This window comes from Octodon degus, unplaced genomic scaffold (assembly GCF_000260255.1).
Source record: "Octodon degus isolate 3935 unplaced genomic scaffold, OctDeg1.0 scaffold00011, whole genome shotgun sequence".
NCBI lineage: Eukaryota > Metazoa > Chordata > Mammalia > Rodentia > Octodontidae > Octodon > Octodon degus.
In genome coordinates, this window is record NW_004524587.1 from 7,175,342 (window position 1) to 7,192,915 (window position 17,574).

General features: G+C 43.7%; 1 protein-coding gene across 1 annotated transcript in view; it reads right to left on the reverse strand.

The window, feature by feature from the left end:
* Positions 1-17,568, reverse strand: part of Znrf1 (zinc and ring finger 1) — a 106,993-nt gene extending 89,425 nt beyond the window's left edge. Inside the window, exon 1 of the mRNA XM_023709373.1 lies at positions 16,771-17,568. Coding sequence (XP_023565141.1) covers positions 16,771-17,194 — 424 coding nt within the window. The 5' untranslated portion in view covers positions 17,195-17,568. The remainder of the gene's footprint in view (positions 1-16,770) is intronic.
* Between the last annotated feature and the right edge of the window lie 6 nt (positions 17,569-17,574).

A 17,574-nucleotide genomic window follows, 5' to 3' on the forward strand; every position in this document is an offset into this window, starting at 1 on the left:
TTTCCAGAGGGTATGATGTACATGGATTTCTATGATGATGCTTTGCGTTCAGACTACCAGACCTGGGCTAGGAAAGTAGCTCATGGCAGAGGTTCTTGCCTCCCATGACAAGTTCCTAGGTTTGATGCCCAGGACTTCAAACAAGAAAAAGAAAATAAAACTGTCAGATCTATGAGTGGCCAACAAGTCTAAAGATTATATGAGAAACCAGAAATAACTATGAAAATTGCAAAAAACTACTACTGACAGTAATAGCCAAAAAAACTATAGGGTACATCTAGTGAATGGCCAAAGATTCAAGACTTTAAAAATAAAATGATAAAGCTTTGTCTCACGACATTAAATATTACGAGTTTATGGTTACTGATCATAGACTACATACTAGGTACCTTTTTAAGTGACATGGATATGCCTATAAACTCATTTAATTCATACAATAGTAAATATATAAGAATTATTATCATTATTATTACTGTTAGCTGTACTTTAGAGGTAAAGAAATTAAGCACAAGGCTGTTAGATTATCCTTTATTTCCCCAAGATTTCAAAACTAAAGATCATCAACACTAGTGTCCACACCTAAGGCAGTGGGGCACCAAGACTGTGAGCTTCACCACTATCCCGCACTGCCTCTCCCAACAGAAAGCAAAGGCTGGGGGCCGGGGAGATGGCTCAGTGGAATAAGTGCTTCCCTGGCAAGCACAAGGGCCTGAGTTCAATCCCTGGTTCTGCAAAAAAAAAAAAAAAAAAAAAAAAAGACAGAAAGCAAAGGCCTCTCCCTCTGGCTTCCAGAAGCCATTTGCATGCTGCCCTGAGGCCTGCTGATCTGAAGTTCTGCCTACAGCTGTCTGACAACACCCTCCATGGAGAGGCAAAAGCCCTCTTTCAAAAGAATGGCACAAAGCACAACCCTTGGAAGAAGAGGGTGGCAGCAGGCCTACTGTGGTTCACACAAGGACACAGATCAACCCTGATTAAAGGAGATATGGGTACTAGGCCTAGCCGCCTCTTCAGACCCCATGTCACTTTTAAGATCACGAGGCTCTGTCATTGGGGGGGGGGGGGAGCCAATCAATGCAGGCTTTTCAGACTTGAGAAGTTTCATTTATGAAGACCTTAACCTACTGTGTGGAGCCAAGAAATTAATAAATGTCAACATTTTGCCTTTCTGGTAACATCTGAGGATTCTAGCAAAAGATACGCAACTCATATTTACAGACGTTGTACAAGTTTTCTGCAAGTCTGAAATCATTTAAAGGGTTTTAAAACTCATAAAAAATTAGATTCTTGTATCTGTAAAGCCACTTATATTAGATTCATGGTCAATTTTATAAAGACAGCAAGTGATAAATTCAATGTAATTCCAAGAAACATCCTAACAGTGCTTTTCTCATAGAAGTTAACAAAGCTGATTCTAAAATTTATCTGAAAGCATTAAGTGCCAAAAATAGCTAAGCAGTTTTTGTTGTTTTATTGTTGTCTGTAACATACAGAACTGTTTATTCTGTTGTTTGCAATACAAAGACACAGAGAAATGTTATTGTTTGTGTAATATAGTAGAGGAAAAAATGTGAAGCTGCCCATTAGGGTGGGTCTACCAGATGTCCTGTCATTAAGGAAGAATACCAGCAATAAACAGAGCAGTTCCTGGCACTCTGTACTTCATTTTGTTGGTCCTGTCTAGAGTCCTTTATTTGTCCTCTAGAAAGTTTCAGTTAGCCAACACAGTTTTGCAAAAGGATCTAATATGATGAAAGAATTTGCCCTTCCACACAGCAATACCTACCACAAAATTACAGCAATTTAGAAAATATTCTATTAGCACATGGATAGACAAACTGATCATTGTGACAAAACAGTCCAGCAACAAATACGCCTACAAAGAAACATGACATGGGATAAAAATGGCTCTACAGGGCTGGGGGTATAGCTCAGTGGCACAGTGCCTGCCTGGCAAGCACAAGGTCCTGAGGTAAAAAAAAAAAAAAAAAAGGCTCAGGGGCCGGGGAGATGGCTCAGTAGAATAAGTGCTTCCCTGGCAAGCACAAGTTCAATCCCTGGTTCTGCAAAAAAATAAAAAATAAATTTTAAAAAAGGCTCTACACAGGAGTAAGGAAAGACTTTATAATCCCTGTAGGCTGCTGGGAGAGCTGTATTCATATGGAAAAAGGAAACTCTATTCCTATGTTACCCTATTCAAAAAATTCTCAATGGATTAAGTATTTGAATATGAAAGGCAAAAAAATCTAAAATTTTTTTTAAAAAATAAAATATATGATAGCTTTATGGCCTCAGAGTAAGAAAATATTTAACATACAAATGCATAAACTGTAAGAGAAAATATCAGTCATGTTAACATTCAGCTAACCACAATACATCACAAGAGGTTGGGAAATCAATTATAAACTAGAAGATGCTTCTGCATTACATATCAAAACAGAGAATTTACCTGAAACAAAGCAAAGCAAAAATATAAACTTATGTAAAACATTGAGACAAGGAGCAGTCACCCAAACAAACATGGGTAAGAGACATAAACAAGTGTTTATTTCACAGAAGATGAAACATAAGGGTTAAACGTAAGTATTAATATATAAATTACATTTATCTATCAAGTATTTAAATAACAAAATCACAACAATATACCATTCCCACCTACCAGAACTTGCCAAAAATTAAAGTATAAAATACCAAGTTTTAACAAAGACACAAAGCAAGGAAATATGCTATTATGGGAGTATAAATTGGTACAGAAGATATCCATTGGGCAATATCTAATCAAGACTTGAATATATATATATTTTTTTCAAGACATATATACACACACATCCCTGTGATCCAAGTGTTTCATGACTAAGAATGTACCCTAGAAGTTTACACAGAAACATGGAAAATAATTCTAGGCCAGGTGTGGTGGCATGTGCTTATAATCCCAGCACTTGGGAGGCTGAGGCAGGATAGATCACTGAGTATGAGGCCAGCCAGGGCTACACAGTGAGTTCAAGGCCAATCTGAACTACATAGCCAATGAAGGAAAAATAAGATGGCAATATTTGTGGTAAAATCATAGAGTATAACAGTGAAAATAAATGTATCGCACCATTAAGGAGTAAAATGCATTTACATATCTGAAATCTTTTTTTGAAATATTTACTACATACAGATATGGAAAGACAGAAATAATTTACAGAGTTTATATGAAATTAAACAGGTAAAACATATATTTCAAACAGATACATACATACATACAGAAAAATGTGAACATATATAATCAGATAAAACAACTGCATGGCGGCACATGGCCTGCAATCTTGGCACTTGGGAGGCTGAGGCAGGATATTGCTGCAAGTTCATGGCCAGCCTAAGCTACATAGTGACTTCAAGGCAAGCCTGAACAACATGGCAAGACCCTGTTTCAAAAACAAAAAGGACTCGGGGCAATGGGTACCTTTGAGGAGGGATAGAGAAAACAGGAATACATCTGTAATGTTTATTCATCTGCCCTCTAACTAAGAATATTACCTCTTTTGAATTCCTAAAATAGTTTATTTTTCAGTAAACATTCCATCACCAAAGAGTTCTTATTCAGAGTCACACCACTATCAGATTTCCTGAAACGTAGCAATGAAACCAAAATTGAAACAGCACAAGCCCCTGTTCTTTTCCACTTAATAATCACAAGACTAGAACTTTACATAGAGTACATTACACAAAGTGAACAGGAATGAATGAATGAATTAATTAATTAATTAATGAGAAAAGTCCAAAAAAAAAAAAAAGAACAGGAAAAGGAAGCATCAGGCTCCAGCCTGGATCCCACAGATGCACCTAGGAGAAGATCTTCACATAAAACAGAGATAGGAAAGTGATTCCCACTACTTAACAAAAGTCATCATTTGCTTACATGCTTTAAACTCCTTGGGCAAAGGATACCGCACAATGATACTGTTATATAAAAGTGTTTAACTTTCTGCTACATAACCTAAGAAAAACTGGTCTTTCAACAGAGATTCCTGTTGCCTTTTCCTCACTGAAGGACTTGGTAAAGGTCATCGCTGCTGAATGATGTGCAGTCCCTGAAATTCTCCAGGCCGGCTACCCTCGGGGCCTACAATCCTCCCTCCTGTTCTGGTGCTGGTGCCCTCTGCTCTATTCCGTGTTGCTGGCTCTTATGCATCAAACGCCAACTTCCTGCTTCCCCTTTACTGAACTCTGGACACTCAGGGCTGGTAAAAGGCTTTGAAGAAAAGTACAAAGCCAGGAAAACATGGGAGACAGGCGCGGCTTTTCAAATCTTAACAAGAGTTGTAAAAACCTTTCAGGCTTTCCTGTATCTGTAACTTACATAAAATAGTGATTTAGACATGGGTCCAGAAGAACTGCAAATCAGTGAAGCTGACAACACTTAAAATTCAGGTTTGGGTTGAAGTAGGTGATGTGGATGCTGATACCTTAATCTCGCAGGGTTCTAAGCCCTTAGGATGTCTAGAAATACTCACTGCTCGCTATCCCACAAGTGACTGGGTGATGTTTACTCTAGAGGCCATCCTATGCACATCAGACCTAAGCTCTGGAGATGAGCTTGTCTGAATTCACTCTGTAATGTGGTGTCATGGTCAGGGCCAGGTGACTGCTCCCCTTCACAATATGGAAAAAGGAAGCACAGACAGGGAGGGAAAGAAACCACTCATGACCCTGAAGCTATCCCATAACCCGTAAGCTGATGTTCTGCCTGCAAATGGCTTCTGGCCCTCTGACCCTCTGATCCAGTTCATGATCTATTTATACTGCAGCATTCAAACATCCTGAATGTTGAAACTCTGACCTCATGGTTCACGCTTCCGCAGCCATTCACCGAGACAGGAGTCTCCATTCCGTTCCACTGTTCTACACTTCGAATGCAGGACTGGGGTCAGTATGGAATGCCCCAGACTTCTGACATGGCAGCCTCTGGCCTACTCAAGTCTCGCCTCCAACAGCTATCCCAAAAATTCCCCTTACTGAGAAGTGCTATTTATGAGACCGGGTGGCTGCTTTGTGACTCACACTGTTTCATTAAAAGATTTTTTTTTTTTTCCAAGCAAATTTCAGTAGAGAAATCCAAAGGTTTTCCAAACTGCAGTAAAATAGAACAGCTCACAATACTACTGCTCAAAGGTCTGCCACTTCAGAGGAGATTCCTATACCTCAAAACACTGGAAACGTTTAGATTCGCTTATCCTTTTGTGTTGCATGTGGCGTTTAGGCTAAGAGAGGAGTTAGGAAATGGACTGAACACAGCCAACATGACTGGGCTTGTCAGCTATTAGAGCACATATCTCGCAAGTGCTAGTGAATCTGAAAACTCGCCTACAGCTCTCCAGGGCAGCTGACTCCAGCGGTGTGAATGTTTCAACCATATCGGACCAGAGCTGAAGAAATCTCATAATCTATAGTATGCATGCATATTTGGGGATGCTTTTCATACTGCAGTAGTGAGCAGTGTTCAAGTATTTTAAAGTTGGACTCAATGGTACATACTTATACTCTCAGCTACTCAGTAGACAGAAGGAGATCAAAGGGTCACAAGTTCAAGGCTTGTTTGGACAACTTAGCAAGACTGTCGCCAAACTCTTTAGCTGGGCATGCAGGCTTACACCTGTAATCCCAGCACTCAGGTGGCTGAGACAGAAGGATAGCCATGAGTTTGAGGTCAGCCTGGACTACAAAGTGAGCTCAAAGCCAGCCTGAACTGCATAGTGAGACCCTGTCTCAAAAAACAAACAAAAATTGTCAAGGGCTAGCAAGATAGCTCAGCAGAATAAGCACCTGTTTAGGCAAGCGCAGGGACCGAGTTTGATCCCTGGCACCACATGCTGTGCCAGCCCTGCCCCTGGATATGCTGCACCGGCCACCAAGACCGGGTGTGGTGGCACACACCTGTAATCCCAGCACTGGGAAAGCTGAAAACAGGAGGATGAAGAGTGCGAGCTTCAGGGCCGGCGGTAGAGCTCAGTGGACTAAGCGCTTGCTTAGGTAAGCGCAGGGGCCTGGGTTCGATCCCTGGGCTCTACATGCCGCGCCAGCCCCGCCCCTGGGTGCGCTCAGCCAGCAATGGAGTCCGGGCGTGGTGGTTCATGCCTGTAATCCCAGCACTGGGTAGGCAGAAATCAGGAGGGTCACTACTAATGTGGGCTGTGTAGTGAGACCTTGCACACACACACACAAAAAAAAACCTTAAAAAAAAAAACAAAAAACAGTCTGAGCTTCATAGTGAGACCCTGCACCAAATACAAAAAAAAAAAAAAAAAAAAAAAGGTATGATGATACAGCTCAGTGTCAGAACTAGCGTACATAAGACGTGGGGTTCCCTCCCACATAGGTCTAGGAAAAAAAATAAGACAGTTTTTTAAAGGTACCTTAGATGGTTTTATACATGGGACAGCATAAATTACCTGGCATGACTTATCTAAATGGTATTAAAACAGTGTCATAAGGATTAGAGCAATAGCTTGGCAAGCACAAGGACTTGGGTTTGATCCCCAGTGCCACATGTCATGCTGGCCCTGGAGCCCTGGGCACGCCATGCTGGACACCAAAAGCAGGTGTGGTGGCATACAGAAGGCTGAGACAGGAGGATCACTACAAGTCCGAGCTGCATAGCTAGACCCTGTACCAAATAAAAAAAGATTTCAAAAAAATTTTAAATAGTATTATAGGAAGCTAATTTGTTATGTTGAAATCCCATGGTCTTTTACAAATTCTTGTAGGATTCCCAGCGTTCTTAGGCATCAGAATAAACTAATCCTAATAGCTCTCTTTAGAGAGAGCTATCTTTGTCAGCAGGAAAAAAGGTTATCTGAGATGGAAGCAAACAATAAAGATCTCCATCTGGCCAGGGAGATGGCTCAGTAGGATAAGCACTTGACTGGCAAACGCAAGGATCTGAATTCGCAAGGATCTGAGTTCAATCCCCGGTTCCGCAAATAAAAATAAATAAAAGATCTCCAAAGAACAGAGAAATGCGGGCAAAATGACCATCCCAAATGGGGTCTGAGATCTAAATTCTCCTTCTAGCTCTGCCCCAGATCACCTGAGTAACTCCAGATTTCAGTTTTTCCCATATGGTAAAAAAACAACTTTCGTTTAAAAGATAGATACTAAATATACAGTACCATAGTAAATACTTTCCGAATAGTTTTCGGTGAATTATGACTTAATTTATTTTGTTTCGAAAGTACTAGGACTTGAACCCAGAGCCTCATGCATACTAAAGCAAGTGCTCCACCACTGAGCTATATATTTCTAATTCTTTTTATATTTTATTTTGGGACAGGCTCTTACTAAACTGCGCTAGCTGGTCTCAAACTCGTGATTCTGCCTTGGCCTCTGAGTACCAGAGATTATAGGCATATGGCACCACACCCAGCATTAATTACACTTTTTGGAAGGCACCCCCATGTTCAGCTTCAACTGTTTACTTCAAAATGGTAAGGAAAGAACTGGGTGTAGTGTCACACACACCTGTGATCCTAGCCCTCAGGAGGCTGAAGTAGGAGAATTACAAATGTCAGGCCAACCAGGGAAACTTAGTAGACCTTATCTCACAAAACAAAAAAGGGCAAATGATGTGAACAGACACTTCTCCAGAGAAACACAAATGGCCAATAAGGATTTGACAAAATGTGCAACATTTTTAGCCATTGGGGAAGTACAAAGCAAACCCACACTGGGATTCCATCTCATCCCAGTCAGAACAGCTTTTATCAAGAATACAAAAAAACAATAAATACTGGTGAGTGTGGGGGAGGGGTGACTCTTGTACACTGATGGTGGAAATGTAAATTAGTACAGCCACTATGGAAATCAGTACAGCAGTTCCTCAAAAAACAAAAACTAGATCTACCATTTGACACATGCTGTATACCCACAGCAACTAAAATCAGCATACCGTGAAGATGCCTAAATACTCGTGTTTATTAGGGCACAGCTAACATTAGTCAAGACATGAAACCCGCCTAGGCGCCATCAACGGGTGAATGGATAAAGACAATGTTGTATACACACACAATGGAGCAGGGCAAATATTACACATTCTTCACAATATGTAGAACCTAAAAACAATGACAAGAAAGTAGAAGAAAGACTATTAGGCAAGAAGAGAATACGGGAGGGGTTGTAAGGGATGGTAAAACAGGAATGGATATGGGCAAATATATGCATTAAACCCCTCCAATATGAAACTAGGGGGAAGGCAGGGGAAGACAGATGATGAGAGGTAAAAATACTCCTAGTATGTTACGTGCCTGTACAAACTGCCAAAATGAAACCCAGCAATCTGTATAACCAACTTAAAAAGTGGAAAAAAGGAGACATTAAATCTTGCTCCATGTATTTTGCCACCATAAAAAACAATTGTGGCCGGAGTAGGGAGTGGGGGGCCTGCACACCTGTAATCCTAGCACTCCAGAGGCTGAGGCAGGAGGATCACTGTGAATTCAAGACGAGTCTGGGCTATATAATGAGCTCAAGGCCAGCTAGAGAGCAAGCCCGTCTCAAAACAACAAACAGGGGCCGGGGAGATAGCTCAGTAGAATAAGCGCTTGCCTGGCAAGCGCAAGGCCCTGAGTTCAATCCCCGGTACTGCAAAAAAAAGACAAGTTCACAGAGGCGGGGATGCTGAAGTGGCAATGTTGTGGAGCTCAGAGACCTACACTTAAAAGTCCAAGAACTTTCCTTATGGTTACTGGTTTTTTCTTTTTCTTTTCTTTTTTAAATTTATTTAGTACAGGGTCTACAGGGTCTCACTACACAGATAGGACTCATAGTGATTCTCTTGTTTTCAGCCTCCCAAGCGCTGGGATTACGGGTGCACACCACCATGCCCAGTATCATTCGCTCACCATCTCAGTGCGCCCTGGGGCCAGGGATGGCATGGATGGTACAGCAGGCTGGCCTATGGATACTTTGTCACTTGGAATAAATTTTACAAAGACAGATTTCAAAAGTGGTGAATCATGCTTCTAGAAAACAGTGCTCAATGGTCAGAAAGAAAAGTGACTCTAGGGATGAGAGAGAAAGGATGAGCAGCAAGAGTTTGAAAAATAGATCTGTTGATAGTCTGAGAAGATAGAGGATCTTTCTTTTTCCTTCTCTCCTTTTTTTTGAGGCAGGGTCTCACTATGCAGTTGAGGCTGGTCTTGAACTCACCTTGTAGCCCAGGCTGGCCTCAAACTCACAACGATCCTCTTGCATTAGTCAGTGTCCAGAGTTGTGGGATTACAGCTGTGCGCCACCAAGCCCAGCCTCTAGAGGATCCTTTATGCTGGGACATATGAGGAATTTTTTAATAGATACTTGACTAGATGGGGGGAAAAAATCATTTGCCCCACCCCAGAAATAGGGTATAGGGAAGAAGAAGAAGAAAAAAAAAGTGCAACTAAAAAGTAGAGAAAAAATATACCTTCATAGCAGCCTCGTGACAAACACCTGAATTTGCTCACTCAATAGAAAAACTTACAAAGAAGATAAAGCAACGGTGATGAACCCATGTATGGCCCTTACGCTGAAGCCCGTTGTCTGTTATCACTGAAAACTAACAGGCTTGCCGCCGTCACTGTCCACCAGCTGTAATATAGACTCTTAAGGAATGAGAAAGCAAAGATTTTTAAGAGGAGCAATGCTGATCAAATTTATAATAAAAATATAATTCCCAGCACTTACAATAGATTCTGACATACTGCAAGCGGTCAGTAAATATCAACTGCATAAACAAATGCCTTAGCGCCACAGGTCTCTACACAGGCAGAGGAAAGGGAAAACGGGAATTCCAACTACTTTGTCTGGATTCATGTGTCAAGGCCTGTATGAAAGCAGACAAAACTTGGGGCTAGGGAGATGGCTCAGTGGAATAAGCGCTTCCCTGGCAAGCCCAAGGGCCTGAGTTCAATCCCCGGTTTCCCCCCCACCCCGCCCCCCAAAAAAGCAGACAAAACTCAATCCTCCAAAAGCATCAGCAGCCCAAGGCATCTGGGACTTAGAAGAAAAATCGAGAGAGAAGACAAGCACAGAAGGGAAGAGGATGGTTCCACAACTACAGGACCTTCTGTTCAGAGCAACTTCAACTCTCAGGACCGAGACAGACTGGATCAGACCTCTATGTAGTTGAAGAATTTAGTTATACATAAAAGAAAACCATCAGTTAATTAAGAATGCTCTTGCTGACTGAACCTACACCCTGGATGTGACAGAGAAAAAAGGTCAGTATGGTTCTGCCTAGGAAATATGTCACTAGTTTAGTAATACTGAAAATAATACTAATGAATTCACCAATAGAGCATTTAGAATTCTTTCTCCATTTTAGAAGAGAAAACTCAAATCCAAGACAAGTTGGGTTTCAGATACTGACACTCTTCTGGCCACTTTTTGTTACAAATTCAGATTCTGGGGTCTGTCCTCTGCTCTACTAAATTCTGGGAGTCACTCAGTTACTGAGAGCTCCCTAGAGAACACGGAGCACAGTAAACTTTAAGGATGCTTTGGAACCATTCACAGAAATCAGGAAAGTTCATTTATATTTTCCTTTTTGTTACAGATCCAAGAACACTATAAATTCTTATCATGCCTCCCCTAACTTTAGTAAAAGAGTTTATAAGGATGCTGTGTATTCTTTCTTTTGCCTCCCAACAGACGAAGGTGGTAATCCCATGACCAGCAAAGCCAGACAGAGCAGAAGGTAAACAGTCTTATCAGTCCAGAAACCAGTCCCCTCAGTTGCCTCTTTAAAGTTAGACTTGGATCTTTATCTGTTTTACACTCCAAGGTCAATCTTCAGCCTCCACTCACTCCTTATTTACAGGCACAAGGACAGGAGCCAATCTGTTGGAGCCAAAGATAAACCTGTGTCTGTAGGAGAAGTTAAGATTGTGAAGTGAATGGAGCCAGATCTCTGAAAGTCCCTCTCCTGGAGTCAAGTCTATACCCAAGGTGCTAGGAACCACCCTGACTCAGACTAGAAAAGGAACAGATTAAAATTTATATGCATCCATCATTCTAGAAGACTAGGGGGTAGGATTTAGGCTTGGGGCTAACTTTTAGATTCTAGTATGGCAAATCCAATGACCCACTATTGTAAAAACACCTTCTTAAAGGTTAGTAGGAATGAGGCCAATATCCCACTTAGGTCACCAACTGTGCCCTAGGAAGATTTTTTTTCCAGTTTTGAAACTGTCACAAATGAAGTTTAGTTTTGTAACTGATTCTACTAAAATTTCTGAGTCAAATAAGCTTGGGTTAAATCCATATTTGTAAAAATATGAACTGTATTCTTTCTCCCAAAAGAAACTAAAGTAGCCTGTCCTAAGGAATACCTGTGACATATTTGGGGTGAGTCTTTGTTCAATACCAAAACGTACACATCCCATAAAACAAACACTTGAAGTACTGAACCACTATTGTTTGCAATGCCTGTCAACCCTCATGAGGAATAGTTAACTACAAACCTCAAGAAATTACCTATACTTCAAGGTAACTTTCCTCACAGAAAATAAACTCTCTTGGTAACAGAGAACTAAAAATTTGGCTTTAAAAAGTCTTAGCTGGACGTGGTGGGAAAATACCTGTAATACCTACACTCCAGGCAGGACAATTACTAATTCAAGGCCAGCCTGGACTGCATAGTGAGACTCTGTCTCAAAAAATGAAACACAATACCAACAAACACACACACAGGGGAAAAAAAAGTCTTCATTTAGAATCTTTGCAGGGTAGGACCCACACCATGATCTTTGGAAACCACAGAATGTTTCTCTTCCTTTGGAAACCATACAAAGGCTCATTGCCTCTAGCACACGTACATACGGTGAGATAAAGAGGCTTTCTGATCCATTTCAATAGAGCTGGCAACCCTCTCTCATCATTTAAGAATAGAGAAAACTGAGTCACTTGAGAACCCTACTGTGGCAGCCAAATAGAACCTGGAAGATACCCTGCTAGCATGTTCAGAGCCTTATCAAAAGCTACCTCTTCGGACCGGGGAGATGGCTCAGTAGGATAAGCGCTTGACTGGCAAACGCGAGGATCTGAGTTCAATCCCCGGTTCCACAAAAAAAAAAAAAAAGCCACCTCTTCTCAGATGCAAGTGATGGCCTGGTGACAATAGTGAGCAGCTTGTGTGTTTCTGAATGTGGACATGTATACACACACATGACAAAGCCAGAGGGAAACCATCAGGAAACCACCATTTTACAGGAAGACCCAGAAGGCACCCACTTCCAACATGGTGGATCCTCCTCATTTCGCCTCACATCTGGACACTCCCATTCTGAGATGTACAGGACAACAAAGAACACCCAGGCCTACAGAGGAGCAGCCAACGAGCAGGCATTGCAGTGTCACCTTACAGCACAAGGGGCACTTACACAGTAACAGGAAGGGCCCCTGACTGCTTCAGAAGGCAGCCCTTTTCTGTGAAGCCAACATGATCCGTGGCCCACCCACTGCAGACAGCACCAGTTGGGTGCTACTTTCCCACAGCTGTAAACATCTCTGCCTATCAACCATGAAGAAGTGACAGAAGTTGTCTCTATCGCCCATTTACATGTCCATTGGCATCTGTGAACACTGTCTCACAAGACCCTCCAGATGACTGTGCAAGATAAGCAGGACAGGTATTAGCTCCACCTTGCGGATAAAGAAAGAGTGACTCTGAGGCCTAATGACCTACCTGCCCAAAGTCACAGTTAATCAGCAGGCCAACCAGAAGAAGGGCCTCACTCTTACACTCCTGGCCAGCCAGCACATTCCCAGGACACCTCCACTTTGCTCCTGTTTCCAGATGAGAGGCTAGACACAGAGAGCAAAGGTTCAGGGCATAGGTCTGGAGTGGCCAAGCCTGTACTCCAGTCCTACTTCTGTTTTGTTTTGTTTTTTGAGACAGGGTCTCACTATGTATGTAATTCAAGCTGGCCTTGCACTCACTATTTAGCCTGGGCTAGCTTGAAATTCATAGCAGTCCTCCTGCCTCAGCCTCCTAAGTGCTGGGATTACAAAATAATAAGACCGACATTTCCAGTCCCACTTCTGCTACCTAAAACTTACTAGCTGTCTGATCTTATGATCTTAACCTCTCCCAAACCTACTTCCTCACAGAAAAGGGAGTAACAGCTTTACCTCATAGTTATAATGATGATTAAAGATGATGAGATGAGGAACATAAACCACTCAAGCTCACACTGGGAAATACCTGAGCTAGGCAAGGCAGAGTGCAAGATCAAAAGATAATACAGCCGCGATCAAAAGACAATTCTGTTCTCCTGGAGCTTAGAATTGTCAAAATTAAGCAGACAAAGTAAACTGATAAGTAAAACACAAGATATGTTAAGAACTAAAGGACAGGGGCCCGGGAGATGGCTTGGTGGAATAAGCACTTCCCTGGCAAGCGCAAGGGCCTGAGTTCAATCCCCGGTTCCGCCAAAAAAAAGAACTAAAGGACACTGGGTGTGGTGATCCATGCCCATAATCCCAGGCACACAGAAGGCTGGAGCAGGAGGAATGCAAGTTCAAGGCCAGTCTGGGCCACTCAGCAGAGGCCCTATCTCAAAAGAAATCAGAAACAGATGGGGCTGTAACACACCACAAAAACAAAAAGGCCTTTCCTGTGATTCTCTCCTGGTACTGACTGCCACCTGGATGGTTTTATTGCTGTTAATGATGTTGTTTATGGTATGATATTGGGGATTAAACCTGGGACACTGTCATTGAGCTATATCCTCAGCCCTTTTTATTGTGAGACTGGGTCTCACTAACTTTTAACTCACCCAGACTGGCCTTGAATTACCAATCCTCCTGCCTCAGCCTCCCAAATAGCTGGGATTGCAGGTTGCACTGCCACACCACTAGGCCAGGCCAAGTTTTTAAGGATGGGCCAGTGTTTAAAAACTGGTTTCTTAGGGAATTTTTCATTTGAGCCCTAAAGGATTCAAAGAAGCCATCCATGTGAGGAATGGAAGGAAAAGCATTCCAACATGGGGAACAGGATATGCAGGGTCAGAGCACACAGGAACCCTGAAAACACGTGACTGCAGGGCATCATCTCACAGGATTTGGAGAACAACCTTTAGGGACCCTTGCGGGCTGTCACTGCTGAGGATTACCACATCTATTTTTTAAAAAGCAAAGATGAGGGGCCAGGGAGATGGCTCAGTGGAATAAGTGCTTCGCTGGCAAGTGCAAGGGCCTGAGTTCAATCCCTGGTTCTGTCAATAAATAAATAAATAAATAAATAAATAAATAAATAGCAAAGATGAGGCTAGAGAGCTTATGTATATCCTGCCCAAGGTCACAGCTATTCAGGACATGAGACTGGACCCTTCATTATTCTATTTCCAGAAGCAGCATGAGCCCAATGTTTTGATATATTTCGGTGACTGTTTTCTGTGCCCTGAAGAGTCCCCAAAGCACCTTGAAAACACAAGCAACAGTACCGTATCAGCTTCCACAGGCATCTTGTCAGTTGTGCACTAAACTCCCTACCCTCGAATCTTAACCAAGGTTACAAAAGCTGCTCAGGCCTGAATGAAAGGTTCTAAAGTAGAAAGGAACTTCTTTCCTTGCAGCAATGAACAAAAGAAAGGGATGTCCCAGAAAATCCCATGATCTGGTGGTACAGTGAGACAGAACCACAGCTGCAGATGAGGGTTCATCTCAACTGAACTGCATAGGAAAAGCTAATTACTTTATGGAGAAAAAGGACAACTCTCTAAGGTGGGGGATCTCAATCACAGTGGTAACCTCACCACAAAGGGAATTTGGGAACTTGTGGAGAGATTTTGGGGTGAACTTCAGGATGCTACTGGCATGTGGTTGGTTGGGGACAAGTGTATGCTCAAAGCCTTGCAAAAAGACAGGATGTTCCTATACAGTACAGCATGTTATTACCAGAATATTAACAGCACCCCTGCACACACACCTTAAGAGATACCCCTCATAAAAGACTGACAGGCTCCAACTTTTTCTGTATCCTCCTGGGTTGCTGGCACTCCCTACCCTCACTGCAACTCCATGAAAAAAATTAAATCTTCACACTCGAGGGGCATGTAATTTTGGAACTCATTTGTAGGCTTCTAACTCAGGCATGGAACTAGTAGGGGGATAAGGATAAAGAAGTTTCTAGCAGGAGACAGACTCAAGAAATTTTAACAAAGAGAATCCTCTGTCTTGCTCTTCCACAGAAATCCTTATTATATTTGTTTTGCTACACACAGATTTTAGATAAACTGTTTCCTATGCTTTTCAGTTTAAAATCAGATACTAATGACAGTTCTTTCAAAAACCACAATCACTTCACAAAAACAGCTGATAACTCTTTTTGGCCTGAACTGCCTTAGAAAGATTAATCTCAAGGTTCTAAAGCTGATCAGATGCCTGAAAGTGCCAAAGGCAAATATGCATCTTTTTCAGGACAGTGACAGGCAGGTCAGAGAAACTCCAAAGACATCCAGACATCTTTTCTGGCCTTCAATACCATTTTAATAATAATTCAAAAGCTACTCCCAAGTACCACACTAAACTAGTCATCATGCCCTCCACAAAATTATTTCACAAATTAAAGTTTACAGAACAAAAAATAAAAGGAAACTTTGCTGGAAGAAAGAGAAATACAAAAAGCCTACCCTGTTTTCAAAGAGCAGCGATTCTCCCAGAAAATATCCTAAGGACAGGAGAAATCCTTCTCCTATACAATAGGCAACATTTCCCAACTTACCCAAAGGAGTCTGAATATGTAGGTTCCTCACTCAGCTTGCCAATTAACAAAGAGAAGCTTCACACCCCTTTTGACCAATTTTCTAGAAGCCTGACCTGGCTTCTCAGGATAGCCAGATAGACCAGTTTTCCTCCAGAAGGGCCTGCCAGGCCTTTACTGCCCTGCCTGCTAGAGCTTGGGAAATCCCCCTCTAGTCTTCAGCTGGAATGTCACCAAAGTTTACAGAATGAATTCATCCAGATTCTTTGAATCCTCCTCTTTCCCAGTCATGTGCCAACAACCAGGCAATAGTACCCCACCTTTCTCGGTTAGGAAAAGATGCAGATTCACAGGAAGAGCAGAGCACTTAGCACAAAGCTGAAGAAAAAAGATGGTGGGATGTGAGAGCCGCTGAGCCAAGCCTACTGCATGACCAAAGCCCCAGTCCTGCAAAGCCAGAGCAGGAGGCCTTCTATACAGCAAGCCACACCTGTCTATGCCAGCTGCCTGCTCCATTTTAAACAATCCAAACAGATCTCCAGCAGGGTGACAAAACTGGGCATTCCCCTTCTCCTAGCAAGAGAGCCCTCATCCAAGCACGAGTCATCCCCAATTCTATTTTTCTTTTTTTTTTTTTTTCACACTCCTATTTGGGAGACACTTTCTGGTCAAATTGGACCCCCTCCCCCGTTGAAGGTGAGGAAGACACAACGCTGCAGTGACAGATTCGATGCAAGCCAGATGATACCTCCTCTCTGAGGATAGTGATGCCCATAAATGAGACTTCAGTGGGCAGGCTCTAGTGAATCTGCCATCCACAAGTGAGCACACGCCTGGAGTCCCAAGACGCCGGGCTCCGCAGCCTAGTGGAAATCCTCTTTTGTAGACACGAGGTATCCCATTCATCCTCTAGCATCGGGAACCAAAGGGCAGGCAGACAGAAGTGCGCTCCATACCCAAATCCTGGCACACAGGAGGTGTGGGGTGCCCCGGCGCGCCTTCCCTTACACTCCACCCTCCGAGGCCTCCGCACCCGTAGGTAGACTCACCACTGTGCGAGCTGAACCACCTGGGTGCGATGTGCAGAGGTAGAGCATCCGCCAGCGAGGCTCGGGAGCCCAGGTACAGCATCCCGTCTCTATGGTGACCGCCGCCCGTCTCCTGGTAACCATTACCGTGGGCATAGGTGGAGTCGGACGCAGACCCTCCGCCGCCGGGCGCCCTCTCCGAGTCGCCAGTCCCCCGGGAGGCGGGGGTGTAGAGGCCAAAGGGCACTCCGCTGGCCGTGCTGGGGTCCATGCCCATGCCCGCCACTGAGCTGACCGAGCGGCTACGCAGCCCCATGGCCCCGCTGCCGGTCCGGTAGTGCCCAAAGTGGGGCGCCCCTCCGGGCGGGGGCACGGCGCTGTCATCGGTGGAGACCCCCGGGAAGGGGCCCCGGGAGCGGGTCGCCGTGCTCTGCTTGCCACCCATGCTCGCCCGGGCCCCGATGGGGCGGGAACCTGGAGACCGAGACCCTCCCCCACTTCTCAGCAGCCGGGGTAGAGCTGGGCTAGCATAAAGGGGGAGGGAGTCAAAAAGGAGACCGAGAGGAAGAAAAGGAAATCAGGAAAAAGGAAAAAGAAAAAATACGGAAAACACACGGGGCGCAAGAGCCAGGCGGGCGGGGACCCCAAACTAAGAATTCAAAACGATCCACGCCAAACGCATGTTTCCCCTCAAGGTCCAAGAGGCGCAGTCCAGCGCGGCTGCCGCGCGCCACAGGCCACCCCCGGGCCCCGAAAGCCGGGGGAGCCGCAGGGACTGAGGGAGGGAGGAGGCGGGCGGGCGCGGGGAGGCGCCGGCGGAGGCCG